The sequence below is a fragment of the Somniosus microcephalus genome, chromosome 7, assembly GCF_052327205.1.
Source record: "Somniosus microcephalus isolate GS21.2 chromosome 7, FLI_Smic_1.0, whole genome shotgun sequence".
In the NCBI taxonomy this organism is placed as follows: Eukaryota; Metazoa; Chordata; class Chondrichthyes; order Squaliformes; family Somniosidae; genus Somniosus; species Somniosus microcephalus.
This window is the reverse complement of record NC_140993.1, coordinates 267,135,753-267,152,146: the sequence shown is the minus strand read 5'-3', so window position 1 is coordinate 267,152,146 and position 16,394 is coordinate 267,135,753. Positions and strand designations below refer to the sequence as shown.

Sequence of the window (16,394 nt, the reverse complement as noted above, 5' to 3'; positions counted from 1 at the left end):
CACACACACAACCCTGTATTCACACACACACAACCCTGTATACACACACAACCCTGTATACACACACACACACAACCCTGTATACACACACAACCCTGTATACACACACACACAACCCTGTATACACACACACACACACACAACTCTGTATACACACACAACCCTGTATACACACACACACACAACCCTGTATACACACACACACACAACCCTGTATACACACACACACAACCCTGTGTGTATATATATATATACACACACACACAACCCTGTGTATATACACACACAACCCTGTATACACACACAACCCTGTATACACACACACACACACACAACCCTGTATACACACACACACCCCTGTATACACAAACACACACACACAACCCTGTATACACACACACAAACCCTGTATACACACACACACACACAACCCTGTATACACACACACACACACAACCCTGTATACACACACACACAACCCTGTATACACACACACAACCCTGTATACACACACACACAACCCTGTATACACACACACACAACCCTGTATACACACACACACAACCCTGTATACACACACACACAACCCTGTATACACACACACACACAACCCTGTATATATATATATACACACACACACAACACCCTGTATATATACACACACACACAACCCTGTATACACACACACACAACCCTGTGTATATACACACACACAACCCTGTATACACACACACACAACCCTGTGTATACACACACACAACCCTGTATATACACACACACACAACCCTGTATATACACACACACACAACCCTGTATATACACACACACACAACCCTGTATATACACACACACACACACACACAACCCTGTATACACACACACAACCCTGTATACACACACACAACCCTGTATACACACACACAACCCTGTATACACACACACAACCCTGTATACACACACACACACAACCCTGTATACACACACACACACACACCCACACAACCCTGTATACACACACACACACAACCCTGTATACACCCCCCCCGTATACACACACACACCTGTATACACACACACACAACCCTGTATACACACACACACACAACCCTGTATACACACACACAACCCTGTATACACACACACACACAACCCTGTATACACACACACAACCCTGTATACACACACACACACAACCCTGTATACACACACACACACAACCCTGTATACACACACACACACACACAACACCCTGTATATATACACACACACACAACCCTGTATATACACACACAACCCTTTATATACACACACACACAACCCTGTATATACACACACACACCCAACCCTGTATACACACACACACACACAACCTTGTACACACACACAACCCTGTATACACACACACACACAACCCTGTATACACACACACACACACAACCCTGTATACACACACACACAACCCTGTATACACACACACACACAACCCTGTATACACACACACACACAACCCTGTATACACACACACCCACACAACCCTGTATACACACACACACACAACCCTGTATACACACACACACAACCCTGTATACACACACACACACAACCCTGTATACACACACACACACAACCCTGTATACACACACACAACCCTGTATACACACACACACACAACCCTGTATACACACACACACACAACCCTGTATACACACACACACACAACCCTGTATACACACACACAACCCTGTATACACACACACAACCCTGTATACACACACACACACACAACCCTGTATACACACACACACACACACAACCCTGTATACACACACACACACACAACCCTGTATACACACACACACACAACCCTGTATACACACACACAACCCTGTATATACACACACACACACACAACCCTGTACACACACACACACAACCCTGTATACACACACACACAACCCTGTATACACACACACACACACAACCCTGTATACACACACACACAAAACCCTGTATACACACACACACACACAACCCTGTATACACACACACACACACAACCCTGTATACACACACACACACACAACCCTGTATACACACACACACACACAACCCTGTATACACACACACACACAACCCTGTATACACACACACACACAACCCTGTATACACACACACACACAACCCTGTATACACACACACACACAACCCTGTATACACACACACACACAACCCTGTATACACACACACAACCCTGTATACACACACACACACAACCCTGTATACACACACACACAACCCTGTATACACACACACACACAACCCTGTATACACACACACACACAACCCTGTATACACACACACAACCCTGTATACACACACACACACACAACCCTGTATACACACACACACACACAACCCTGTATACACACACACACACAACCCTGTATACACACACACACACACAACCCTGTATACACACACACACACACAACCCTGTATAAACACACACACACACAACCCTGTATACACACACACACACAACCCTGTATACACACACACAACCCTGTATATACACACACACACACACAACCCTGTACACACACACACACAACCCTGTATACACACACACACAACCCTGTATACACACACACACACACAACCCTGTACACACACACACACAACCCTGTATACACACACACACAACCCTGTATACACACACACACACACAACCCTGTATACACACACACACACAACCCTGTATACACACACACACAAAACCCTGTATACACACACACACACAACCCTGTATACACACACACACACACAACCCTGTATACACACACACACACACAACCCTGTATACACACACACACACACAACCCTGTATACACACACACACACAACCCTGTATACACACACACACACAACCCTGTATACACACACACACAACCCTGTATATATATATACACACACACAAAACCCTGTGTATATATACACACACACACACAACCCGGTATACACACACACACACAACCCTATATACACACACACACACAACCCTGTATACACACACACACACAAAACCCTGTATACACACACACACACAAAACCCTGTATACACACACACACACACACACACACAACCCTTTATACACACACACACACACAACCCTGTATACACACACAACCCTGTATACACACACACACACACACGCACACAACCCTGTATACACACACACAACCCTGTATACACACACACACACACACACACCTGTATACACACACACACACACAACCCTGTATACACACACACACACACAACCCTGTATACACACACACACACACAACCCTGTATACACACACACAACCCTGTATATACACACACACAACCCTGTATACACACACACAACCCTGTATACACACACACACAACCCTGTATACAGACACACACACACACAACCCTGTATATACACACACACACACACAACCCTGTATACACACACACACAACCCTGTATACACACACACACACAACCCTGTATACACACACACACACAACCTTGTGTACACACACACACACACAACCCTGTATACACACACACACACACAACCCTGTATACACACACACAACCCTGTATACACACACAACCCTGTATACACACACACACACACAACCCTGTATACACACACGCACACACACAACCCTGTATACACACACAACCCTGTATACACACACAACCCTGTATACACACACACACAACCCTGTATACACACACACACACCCAAACCCTGTATATACACACACACACACACACCCAACCCTGTATATACACACACACACAACCCTGTATACACACACACACAACCCTGTATACACACACACCCTGTATACACACACACACAACCCTGTATACACACACACACACACAACCCTGTATACACACACACAACCCTGTATACACACACACACACACACCCCTGTATACACACACACACACAACCCTGTATACACACACACAACCCTGTATACACACACACACAACGCTGTATACACACACACAACCCTGTATACACACACACACAACCCTGTATACACACACCCCCCCCCGTATACACCCCCCCGTATACACACACACAACCCTGTATACACACACACACACACAACCCTGTATACACACACACACACACACAACCCTGTATACACACACACACACAACCCTGTATACACACACAACCCTGTGTACACACACACAACCCTGTATACACACACAACCCTGTGTACACACACACAACCCTGTATACACACACACAACCCTGTATCCACACACACAACCCTGTATACACACACAACCTTGTATACACACACAACCCTGTACACACACACACAACCCTGTATACACACACCCCTGTATACACACACACACACAACCCTGTATACACACACACACAACCCTGTATACACACAAACCCTGTATACACACAAACAACCCTGTATACACACACACACAAACAACCCTGTATACACACACACACAACCCTGTATACACACAAACCCTGTATACACACAAACAACCCTGTATACACACACACACAAACAACCCTGTATACACACACACACAAACAACCCTGTATACACACACACACACACACACAACCCTGTATACACACACCCCTGCATACACCCCCCCCCGTATACACACACACCCCTGTATACACACACACAACCCTGTATACACACACAACCCTGTGTACACACACACAACCCTGTATACACACACACAACCCTGTATCCACACACACAACCCTGTATACACACACAACCTTGTATACACACACAACCCTGTACACACACACACAACCCTGTATACACACACACAACCCTGTATACACACACAACCTTGTATACACACACAACCCTGTACACACACACACAACCCTGTATACACACACACCCCTGTATACACACACACACACAACCCTGTATACACACAAACCCTGTATACACACAAACAACCCTGTATACACACACACACAAACAACCCTGTATACACACACACACAAACAACCCTGTATACACACACACACAACCCTGTATACACACACCCCTGCATACACCCCCCCCCCGTATACACACACACCCCTGTATACACACACACAACCCTGTATACACACACACACACAACCCTGTATACACACACAATCCTGCACACACACATACACTGTTGTGTGTATATATAGACACAGTGTCAGACACTATCGGGCCTGTCTGATGTAGACAGTGTACAGTCGGTGTACCTGTGAAATCAGCTGAGATCTGTGAACAAGGTATCTGTGATTCTACGCCTTCTGTACAAACCTACAAACATGGATCCAAGTCTCCCCATTCTCTTTCTGCAAAGCCCGCCCCATTTCCGTGTCCCTTTTTATCACGCTCTCAGTTTTCAGGTGGTCTATGTTGGCTTTCGAAACATGCGAGTCTGTCTTTAAAAAAATCCCACAATTCTATGCAATAATGGGCTGATGAGTGGCAGGTAACATTCGCGCCACACAAGTGCCAGGCAATGACTATCTCCAACGAGAGAGTCTAACCACCGCCCCTTGACATTCAACAGCATTACCATCACCGAATCCCCCACCACCAACATCCTGGGGGTCACCATTGACCAGAAACTTAACTGGACCAGCCACAAAAATACTGTGGCAACATGAGCAGGTCAGAGGCTGGGTATTCTGCGGCGAGTGTCTCACCTCCTGACTCCCCAAAGCCTTTCCACCATCTACAAGGCACAAGTAAGGAGTGTAATGGAATACTCTCCACTTGCCTGGATGAGTGCAGCTCCAACAACACTCAAGAAGCTCGACACCATCCAAGACAAAGCAGCCCACTTGATTGGCACCCCATCTACCACCTTAAACATTCACTCCTTCCACCACCGGCGCACCGTGGCTGCAGTGTGTACCATCTACAAGATGCACTGCAGCAACTCGCCAAGGCTTCTTCAGCAGCACCTCCCAAACCCACGACCTCTTCCACCTAGAAGGACAAGGGCAGCAGGCGCATGGGAACACCACCACCTCCAAGTTCCCCTCCAAGCCACACACCATCCTGACTTAGCAGTATATCGCCAATCCTTCATCGTCGCTGGGTCAAAATCATGGACCTCCCTCCCTCCCTAACGGCACTGTGGGAGCACCTTCACCACACGGACTGCAGCGGTTCAAGAAGGTGGCTCACCCCCACCTTCTCAAGGGTAATTAGGGATGGGCAATAAATGCTGGCCTTGCCAGCGACGCCCACATCCCGAGAATGAATTTTTTAAAAACCAGCAGAGGGGGATAGAAACCTTCCTGAAATCCTATTACTGCGAATTCCAAGCTGTTTACAAGACGGGGGGGGGGGGACCCTGAAAATTACATTTACTTCCCTTTTGATTCCTGATAAATGTGTTGTCTTTAAAAAGCGAGACGAAAAGTACTTGGTTGAAGGTAGCGAAGGGTAGAAATGGGAGTGCAGCTTTGTAACTGCTGGGCCAGTGTTTAAAAGTCTCATTTGTCTGAACACTGTTCAGCGGGAGGATTGGATGTGATCGATGGCTCCTCAGAGACCGGTGGAGATGTGATTAGTTTACAGCCAGTTACTGGGACAAACAGCCCAGTAATTCGATTCTCCCCGTAACTGATTGAAAGCTGCGGCACACACAGACCCGTCTCAGCCCCGACCCCGGAGATAAAACACATTTAAATCAGAACTCGACAGCCACTGCACTTTCCCCGAGAGCGGGCCGCTGGCTCCTTTTAAGAACCGCTTTAGAACCGGGACCAATGCAGGTTTTTAACAGGAGAACTGGATAGATATTATCAGAAAAACAATGGAAATACACCCATTTAATAACTGCAATTTCAATTACAAACCTTGATCTGTAGACTGGGAATGTCCCTCTGGCAAATTCAGGTCCGAGGTTTTGGCTTGTATAGGATTTTTTTTATATAAGCCAAGCACTCAGATATAAAATACAAGTTCACTTTGACAGAACTAATATGTGAACTGACAGAGTGAATGTTTTTAACACAAGTTTGAGTTGATGAATTATGGGCGACTGTAAATGCAGACGAGATATTCCGAGTTTCTCCATCACTGGGATACTGTGATCATTCAATCCTATTACCTCCCCAATCATTTAATTTACACCATCCGAATAATGAACTATTCATGTAACCAGGGTGTGTGCTGCGAAATCAGTGCCAGTGTTCGCTGGTGCTAAATGTCTGGCTTTCTCAGAGTATTTACACAACATTCTCCCGAGACTGGCACTGATCAGACACTGCGTGCAAACACGGAATAACTCCGGGGTAGACAGGGAACAACCCCAGGGTAGCCGGGGAATAACTCCGGGGTAGACGGGGAATATCTCCGGGCTAGACCGGGAATATCTCCAGGCTAGACCGGGAATAACAGGTGTAAACACGGAATAACAGGTGTAAACATGGAATAACTCTGGGGCATCTGTGTTTAAAAACAAGAATAGACACAATTAACGTGGACATAGCGAAGAAATCATTGCCAGATGCAGGACAGATTTGTCCAAATATTCCCGTATCTTGGCCTGAGGTCTGTGTTTTGATATTTGTCGATGTTTGTGTCTGTATTTCAGTTTTTATTTTTCCAGAAGGGATTCGGCGTCACGGGTTCAATTATGAGCCGGGTTTAAAAAGTCGGCTAGGCCAGTAGTCAGGATACAAAACAAATGCGATTAAATACATTTTTTTACATAGCGAGTTGTTGTGATCTGGAATGCAAAAGGGTGGATGGAAGCAGATTCAATAGCAACTTTCAAAAGGGAATTGTATATATACTTGAAAGGGAAACATTTGCAGGGCTATGGGGACCGAGCAGGGGATGTGGGACTAATTGGATCGCTCTTTCAAAGAGCTGGCACTGGCACGATGGGCCGAATGTCCTCCTTCTATGATTCTATGAATTATCACCACAGGATTTAAAATGAGAAAAGATCCATTATTTTTAACCTGTTTATTCTAAGGTCTTGAATTTATTAATTTGGTTGCCCATGAAATCATTACTGGGGTTAGAAAAAAAGATATTTAATCTTTCATTGTTGTTATTATAATCATAACCCAGTCACTGATCTGTAAGTAAACACCAATCCTTTTTTTAATATGAAGTTCTGTAAACTATCTGAGCCAGTGCTGTTCGGGGGAAGTGTTGGAATGCCGACTCCCTCTCTCTTCACACTGACTGACAGGAATCTGGTCATTCATGTGGGAATGACTTATGAAATAATACTGGGTGGCCTGCTGGTGGCGCTGTCCAGGGAGAGTATAAATACTCGGGCATGGGCCCAGCTTGCTCAGGACATTCTTTAACAGGAACTCGTGAAGGACACAATTAGATCTCCATGTTGTAAAACAGTTGATTAAAGCTTTAACGCTGAGACCAAGTGCCTAGTAGTTTTCTTACATCACTGACAACTTGCCGAATGCAAACTGGTCAAGTTTGCAGATGATGCCAAACAAGGAGGAACAGCTGATTGAGAGGAGGCAGCTCTGGGGGGGGGGTTTCAAAATGACAAAATATGTAAAGCGAATGAAGAGTGGCTTTAAAATATTGCATATAGATAGGAAGGCATGCAAAGCAGTAATAAACAGAGAAAACAGAATGTTGAATAAATAACCAAAACAGTGAGCAGAAATCACCAGACATCCTGCTCAAACTTTACAGTGCACTGGTCAGATAAATTAATTTCACATTGCTGATTGATTTTTTACTCACTGAGCAAGGCAGGGTAACTCAGTGTAGCCCGTACAGCTCATGAGTAATACAATCTCGCCAGTCATGAAGTGAAAATCGATAAGGTAATCAATCCAGTGCTGGCCAGGTATTTATCGGACATCTACTGATACAGGGTATCTGTCGAGTTTCACACGTTAACACTAACTCTCCTGTACTGCAGAGAAAGTGTGGAGAATTTAATCCAGAAACACACCTACGCACGGTCACCGATCCGGACCTACGGAGGAGACGATGATGGTCTGGGAGACGAGAGCCAAGCAGCACAGACCAGAGGTACAAAGAAAGTCTTGCATTTATATAGCGCCTTTCACGATCTCAGGACGAACTAAAGTGCTTTACAGCCAATGAAGTACTTTTGAAATGTAGTCACTGTTGTAATGTAGGAAACGCAGCAGCCAATTTGCACACAGCAAGCTCCCACAAACAGCAATGTGATAATGACCAGATAATCTGTTTTAGTGATATTGGTTGAAGGATAAATATTGACCAGGACATCAGGGATAACTCCCCTGCTCTTCTTCGAAATGAGCCATGGGATCTTTTACTTCCACCCGAGAGGGTAGACTGAGCCTCGGTTTAATATCTCATCTGAATGACACAGTACCTCCGACAGTGCTGCACTCCTTCAGTACTGCACTAGGAGTGTCAGCCTAAATATTGTGCTCAAGTCTCTAGAGTGGGGACTGTGAACCCACAGCCTTCTGACTTAGAAGGCAAGCGTGCTATCCACTGAGCCACAGTACAGAGTTTAGAACCTGTGTGTGTGAACCCAATGGAGCTCTCCTTCCTGAGAGTATTACTTCAAATTCTGTGTTACCTTATGTTATTTTTGGGTAAATTTTTGCACTCAGATCAGGGTGAGAAATGCAATCATTAGGTAACAGGGGTACGGTAGCATAGTGGTTATGTTACTGGACTAGTAATCCAGAAGCTTGGCCTAATGATCCGGAGCCACGTTCAAATCCCACCAAAGATCTTGTTCCTAATTTCACTATAATTACCCAGCAGTGGAAACCTACAGGAATACATTAATTATGCCATTATAAATGGAGTGAAGAATTTCTGTTCCATTGTGTTTTTACAACCAATCCCTCCATTTCCCACACCCAGCCGTCCTTGGGGGCATCCTGTGCTCTGGACTCACCTTTCTAGGAATGAGGCGGCTCAAACCATTTCATGTAGAACCAGGCGGAAGGAGGAAACTCTCATCCATAAGCATAGTTTAGACACAAAGCGGGTGAAATTGGTCTTTGACAGTAGCACAAAATGGGTGATAAAGGATCATCAGCCCGTTTTATACCTGCCCGATTGTCTTTTCCATTGACTGCTGATTTGCTTTCCCCCCATCTTAGCTCTACCCAATTTAATCCCAAAGCCAGTTGAATCCTCGGAGCTACACCGTCCCTCAGCACCAAAGTTCCCGCTAAGGCGAGCGGCCGTGCAGCAGTCTGGAGGTCCTGCGCGGGCCGCTCGCCGACTTTTAAATGGGAGAAACTGCGCATGCGTGAAAATTTGAATGGGCCACTTAAAGGGACCACACACCCAAAAAAAATTAGAGGGAACATTGCTCGGGACAATGCACCATACAACATTTGATCTAATCTAACAACACCTAAACAGTCAACCTGCATTCTCATTCTCCGTAGAATACCTGGGGAAATCAACACTTTTGGTAACATAGTGCAAAATCATTCAAAATAAATATAAGCAGAAGGCAATTAATGAAGTCTTTTTATCTCCAATGCACCAGATGCCAGTTTTTTGTGTGCATCCCTTTGAAAAATAAATAGATTAATTGTATTCATCAAAATAGCTACACGTCGCTTTAAATTTCTGGGGTACGGTTCTTTCAGAGCTAGAACTGGGGGTCAATGGAGACTTTTAGTAACAACCTTCCCATATCCCATGCCGACATATGGCAGTGTTAGCTTGGCTCAGTGCTCTCAGCACTTCATGGATTCAAGCCCCACTCCAGGGACTGGGCCATCACTCCAGTGCCATACTGAGGAAGTGCTGCACTGTCAGAGGTGCCGTCTTTTGGACAAGATGTTACACTAAGGGCCTATCTACTTGTTCAGGTGGGCGTAAGCAGTCCCATGGCACTATTTGAATAAGAGCAGGGAGAAGGGTCTTGGCCAATGTCAAAAATAATTCATTGAAATGCTTTGGGATGTCCTGAGGATGTGAAAGGTATATAAATCCAAGATCATTTATATTTGAGAGGTTAGCAACTGCGAATATTATGTCACTAAATGTTTCTGTAAAAATGATAATTGAGGCCGGTTTGAATTTGATTTAATACGATTTCAACTTCTTGAAACACACCTTAGCAGGTAATATAATTATAATAATAGCTATCAGCGTGTAAGAGGCGTCTTGGTGCAATGACCCAGGAGGGCACTTGTAGCTAATTTCTGCTAATCTGTCACAGACAGAGAGAAAGCTTAAACAGCAAAGAATTGTGTTCAGCAGTCAACTATTTCCGACATTACATTACAGATTGTGCTGCTTACTGCTTTAGATAGTGTGAGATAGGTGTCACACTTTTAAAAATCTAGACATTGATTGGTTTAGCTTTATGCGTGAAATAGCAACAATTAAAGTTGGGTTATGTAGGTGCACGACTGATGCTCTTTAAACATGCAAACAGAGTTTACAAAAAGAAAACTGTAACATACAATTAAGTTCTAACTATTTGCGATAGAGTTTGTCAGTGCTGTGATATAATTACAATAGTCCGTTAATAATTTAGATCTTGGAGGCCTGAGTGAGCGACATGTGAGGGTGCAGTTACACTGCAGGTACATGTTTGAGTCTGGTACCTGCTGCCGAGCAAGCAGACCCCAGTTATACTGCCAGTCCCGCACCGTTCTCTGGGCATGGCAAACAGAGTCCCTCAAATGCTTGTAATCCAGAGCTCTGCTCACCGGCTTCTGAATGTTGGTTAAATTTTATTAACAAAATCGAAGGGACTAATATTAAAAGGCTTTAAAAGTTGCCCGGCAATCCATGGTTTGCATGGTTGTAATTACACTTGCAGCGAGTGCGAGGTGGTGTCACACCATTTACTGAATAACTCTACACAGCTTGCAAAGCTGAAACATGATACCCCAGACATCACCATCGAACAACTCCTCTAGAATCCCTCGGGTCTCAGACTGGGAGAATTGAAATGTGTCCAAATGACAGCACCAAAGCAGGAAAATACCCAACTCTGTGCTGTTACATTTAAAGAAATATTTTCATAGTTTCTAGACAAACCCCTCTAATTAGAGATGTCATTATTAATAACAACACTGAATCTGGAAAGGTAGCAGAGTGATTACATTAGCCCAAACACCATGAAGGATTTCAATCCAGCGATTAGTTAAGGCATCAAAAAATGTATTGTCCGATTTTCTACATCGGGCTCCAGATTTCATCAAAAACCTCAGTCTGTCCAGAAAGTATTTAAGGAACGCTATTTTATAACAAAATCTGCTCTTTAGTAATTAGCAGAGCCTTCCGCTGGAATTAAAGTTCTTTAATTTGGTTGATAATCATTTTAGATTTGCAATATTTTTGCATTCCAAATGAATTATTAAAAAATATTCCCTCAACTTAGTAATTTAATTCTTTTATTGAACTTGTGTGATAGTAACAGCACTGTTACACTCTCCTTTTATACTACATGGCTCTCTCAAATAGATGATAACTGACCTGGGTAAGGAGTGTTTTGTCGTGATGCTGTCACCATGGTGTGGAGCAGGCTAGATGGACCAGCTGGTCTTTTCCTGCCCTATCAGTGCGGATGTTAACCCTCCTGGGCTGTAGGTTTCACAGAGTGTCTTTCATCTAATTACTGGCTGCATTAGATATAGTCTGTGCCACTCTTTTGGGTCCTGGCCGCAGACAGGCTGGTGTCTTGTACCGCCTGTACTGAGTTATCGGACCTTCCCAGCAGTAGAGAATGTCCTGGGCTGACCTGGAAACTCACCAATGCACAGTTCCCAAATTTACCCCAATACAGTAGATTTGGCAATCTGACCCAGATCACTGTACCGCTTCCAACGGACCAGTTCAGTAATCATAAAGTATGTGAAACCGGGCAACAAAGATGGTGGATATTGCATTTGCAGCCATTTTCCCCACTGAAGCTATCCAACTGACAGGGAGGCGTCTCTCCCTATGATTCTGTCCTACTGGCCATTCCGTCTTGGAGCAGCGTTCTTTCTGGGACCATGGAAAAGTCTATTCGCACTGAGAAATGAGTGTGATTGTGAGCAGTTATAATGCTAGGGTCAAACTAGGGTCTCCAGGCCAATGAGGGGAGCCCAGAGGACCCCTGAGGTCATCGCATGTCTATCCATCTGTTAGGATTTTGGTAATTCTCTACATTTCCTGGCTTAGCACACTCTCTCAGTTGTTGTACACTAATAACATCAATGCCTTCTGCAATGAAAGCACTGATTTTTTTTAATATATGGGTACCTGACACTATCTACCCTTTTGCAAAACTGTGGCAGATGGAGTTCAATGTGGAGAAGTGTGAGGCCATCCACTATGGACCCAAGAAAGACAGGTTTGTCAAAGGGTAGTCTTCCCTCAGTACTGCACTGAGAGTCAGCCCAGATAATGGCCTCAAATCCTGGAGTGAGATTCAAACTTTCTGACTCGGGAGAGTGCTGCTGCTGCTAATTGAGTCAAATATGATCCAAGTCTCTAAACTAAAGGAGCAGAAACATAGAACATAGAAGATAGGAGCAGGAATAGGCCATTCGGCCCCTTGAGCCTGCTCCGCCATTCAATGAGATCATGGCTGATCATCCAAATTCAGTACCCTGTCCCTGCTTTCTCCCCATATCCCTTGATCCCTTTAGCCTCAAGAAATATATCCAACTCTTTCTTGAATATATTTAATGAACTGGCCTCCACTGCCCTCTGTGGCAGAGAATTCCACAGGTTCACCACTCTCTGGGTGAAGAAATTCCTCCTCATTTCAGTCCTAAATGGCTTACCCCTTATCCTTAGACTATGACCCCTGGTTCTGGACTCCCCGGCCATCAGAAACATCCTTTCTGCATCTAGTCTGTCCAGACCTGACAGAATTTTATAGGTTTCGATGAGATCCCCCCATAATCTTCTAAACTCCAGTGAGTATAAGCCCAATCGACACAATCTCTCCTCGTACGTCATTCCTGGCATCCCAGGTATCAGCCTGGTGAATCTTTGCTGCACTCCCTCCATGGCAAGAACATCCTTCCTCAGGTAAGGTGACCTAAACTGCACACAATACTCAAGGTGCGGTCTCACCAAGGCCCTGTACAACTGCAGCAAGACATCCTTGTTCTTGTACTCGAACCCTCTTGCTATGAAGGCCAACATACCAAACTGAGGAAGTTATAACTGAATCATAAATCCTTTGTGTGTAGGGGTTCTTGACCTAGCAAATACTGACTCCATTGAATTGGATCAACTTCTAATTCAGCAAAGAGCAGTGGGATCTAGGCTTAGGGCAGGGAGAAGATCAAAATGGCGGAGAAAGGACCTGAATGCTGGAGCAAGCTGGCCGGGGCGAATGATCACCTCATCCTTCTACCGGTTCCACTTTAGCATTAATTACAAGTCCCCAATTACTCTCCACGTGGAAGATTGAGCGCACAGACTGAGTAATGCAGCATCCTTATAAAATTCAACATGCACAAAAGATTTTAGCAAAACTAAATGTCATGTTGTCTAATGATCAATACTGAAAATTACACATCAAGCACAGAATAGCACATTACTAAACTAATTAATTTGTCATTGTTATTTTATTCAATATTCTCACTGGTAAATGACCTTTTACACAAAGCCTCGTAATTCAAGGAATTAAATGTTCCGCTAAATTAGCAGATTCCTGTACTGACTGAACGAACAAGTATACTTCAACCACTATCAGCGTCACTGCTTTATGTTTCTGCGTTTTACTTCGGCAGGATCGGCATTTACAACTTCAGACAACTTGTCGCTGAGCACCTGGGTATCGTCTTCCTCCAGTTTCTCGGGTTTCCAGCACCCGCAGTCCCTGACTGCAATTGCTACGAGCACCGCCTCACTCGCACCACCCATCCCTCACCCCATCCAGGGCTCCCTCCCACCCTACAGCCGCATTGGAATGCCTCTGACACCATCGGCCATTGCAAGCTCCATGCAAGGAAGCGGACCAGCCTTCCCTACATTTCACATGCCCAGATACCACCACTATTTCCAGCAAGGACCGTACGCTGCTATTCAGGGACTGCGACACTCCTCGGCTGTTATGACTCACTTTGTATGATTGACTCAGCAGAAATGCATTTCACACAAGGGAATGTGGCATTTGGGAAAGATGCTCAGAGCATCTGGGACAAGCCGTCCAACAATAACTCACAGGCACAGATCAAGCAACAGCTCCTGCAGGACATCGCCAAAAAAAGAACTACAACTCCCAGAATTCATTGCTGCAACAGGACTGCATGCACAAACCCCCAGAATGCATTGAAGTAACAGGACTGCAATGCCCAGAATGCATTGCAACATGACAAACCCCCAGAATGCATTGAAGCAACAGGTTACTTCAACTCCCAGGTTACATTGCAGCAACAGAACTCCCAAAATGCATTGAAGCAACAGGACTACAACTCCCAGATTACATTGCAGCAAAACAGGACTACAACTCCCAGAATGCATTGCAGCAACAGGACTACAACTTCCAGGGTGCATTGCAGCAAACAGGACGACAACTCCCAGAATACAATGCAGCAAACAGGACCACAACTCCCAGATTGCATTTCAGCGAACAGCCTACAACTCCCAGAATGCATTGCAGCAACCGGACCACAACTCCCAGAACGCATTGCAGCAACAGGACCACAACTCCCAGAACGCACCGTTGCTAGCTAAGTTGCAGCAACTACAATGCATCATCACAAGATGCAATCAGATGAGGGAAGCCGTTCAAACCATGGGACAGCGCCACCCGCTCATCCCAATAGTATCCCATGGCCTGTCAGTGAACTGTAAGCACTATACTGGTCTGTGAGCACTGGAGCAGATTGACTTGCCGTATGGCAGGTGTAACCAAACCCCAGTGACCCGGGACATTGCCTGCACCAGCGACCGCATTCCGAGTGTGCTGTGCCGGTGTGCGCCCTGCAACACCCTGCACCTGACAAACTGAAGACTCTCAGCGGGTCACAATAGGCAGTCCACATCTCGGATACAGCACATTGTGTGTGTGTGTGTGCCAGTAGAACGACTCACAGTCTCTGCAGCTTGCTCTATTCATCATTTAATGTCGTACCATTTTTGTGAGCATGTTCACTCTGTTTAAAAAGAAAAGTATTAGAAAAAAATCCATATTGTGTTTTTCCCTCATGTACTAGATTATATTCAAAAGAAATCGTGGAGTTACATCTATTAAGAATTGTTTTCTAAAAGTGCAATATATTTATTTCTGCAGGAACTGATATATCAATGTAATGTAATATTTGAAACCTAAGATTAAAATTGAGTATTTGTAAACGACAATGTCTGTATAGTCACTAAATGAACTCGTTGCTCTGTATCAGTGTGTGTGTGTGATT

General features: G+C 44.7%; 1 protein-coding gene and 1 long non-coding RNA gene across 3 annotated transcripts in view; one reads left to right on the top strand and one right to left on the bottom strand.

Annotated features, from left to right (window-relative positions):
* The window catches only part of tbx20 (T-box transcription factor 20), a 34,402-nt gene extending 18,027 nt beyond the window's left edge, over window positions 1-16,375 (top strand). For both annotated transcript variants that reach the window (XM_085993735.1, XM_085993732.1), the window contains exons 7-8: window positions 8,969-9,081; window positions 14,766-16,375. In XM_085993735.1, coding sequence (XP_085849861.1) covers window positions 8,969-9,081; window positions 14,766-15,106 — 454 coding nt within the window. In that variant the 3' untranslated portion in view covers window positions 15,107-16,375. The remainder of the gene's footprint in view (window positions 1-8,968; window positions 9,082-14,765) is intronic.
* LOC147115306 (uncharacterized) overlaps window positions 1-16,394 on the bottom strand; it is an 85,001-nt gene that overhangs the window by 20,302 nt on the left and 48,305 nt on the right. The gene's annotated exons all lie outside the window — the stretch shown is intronic.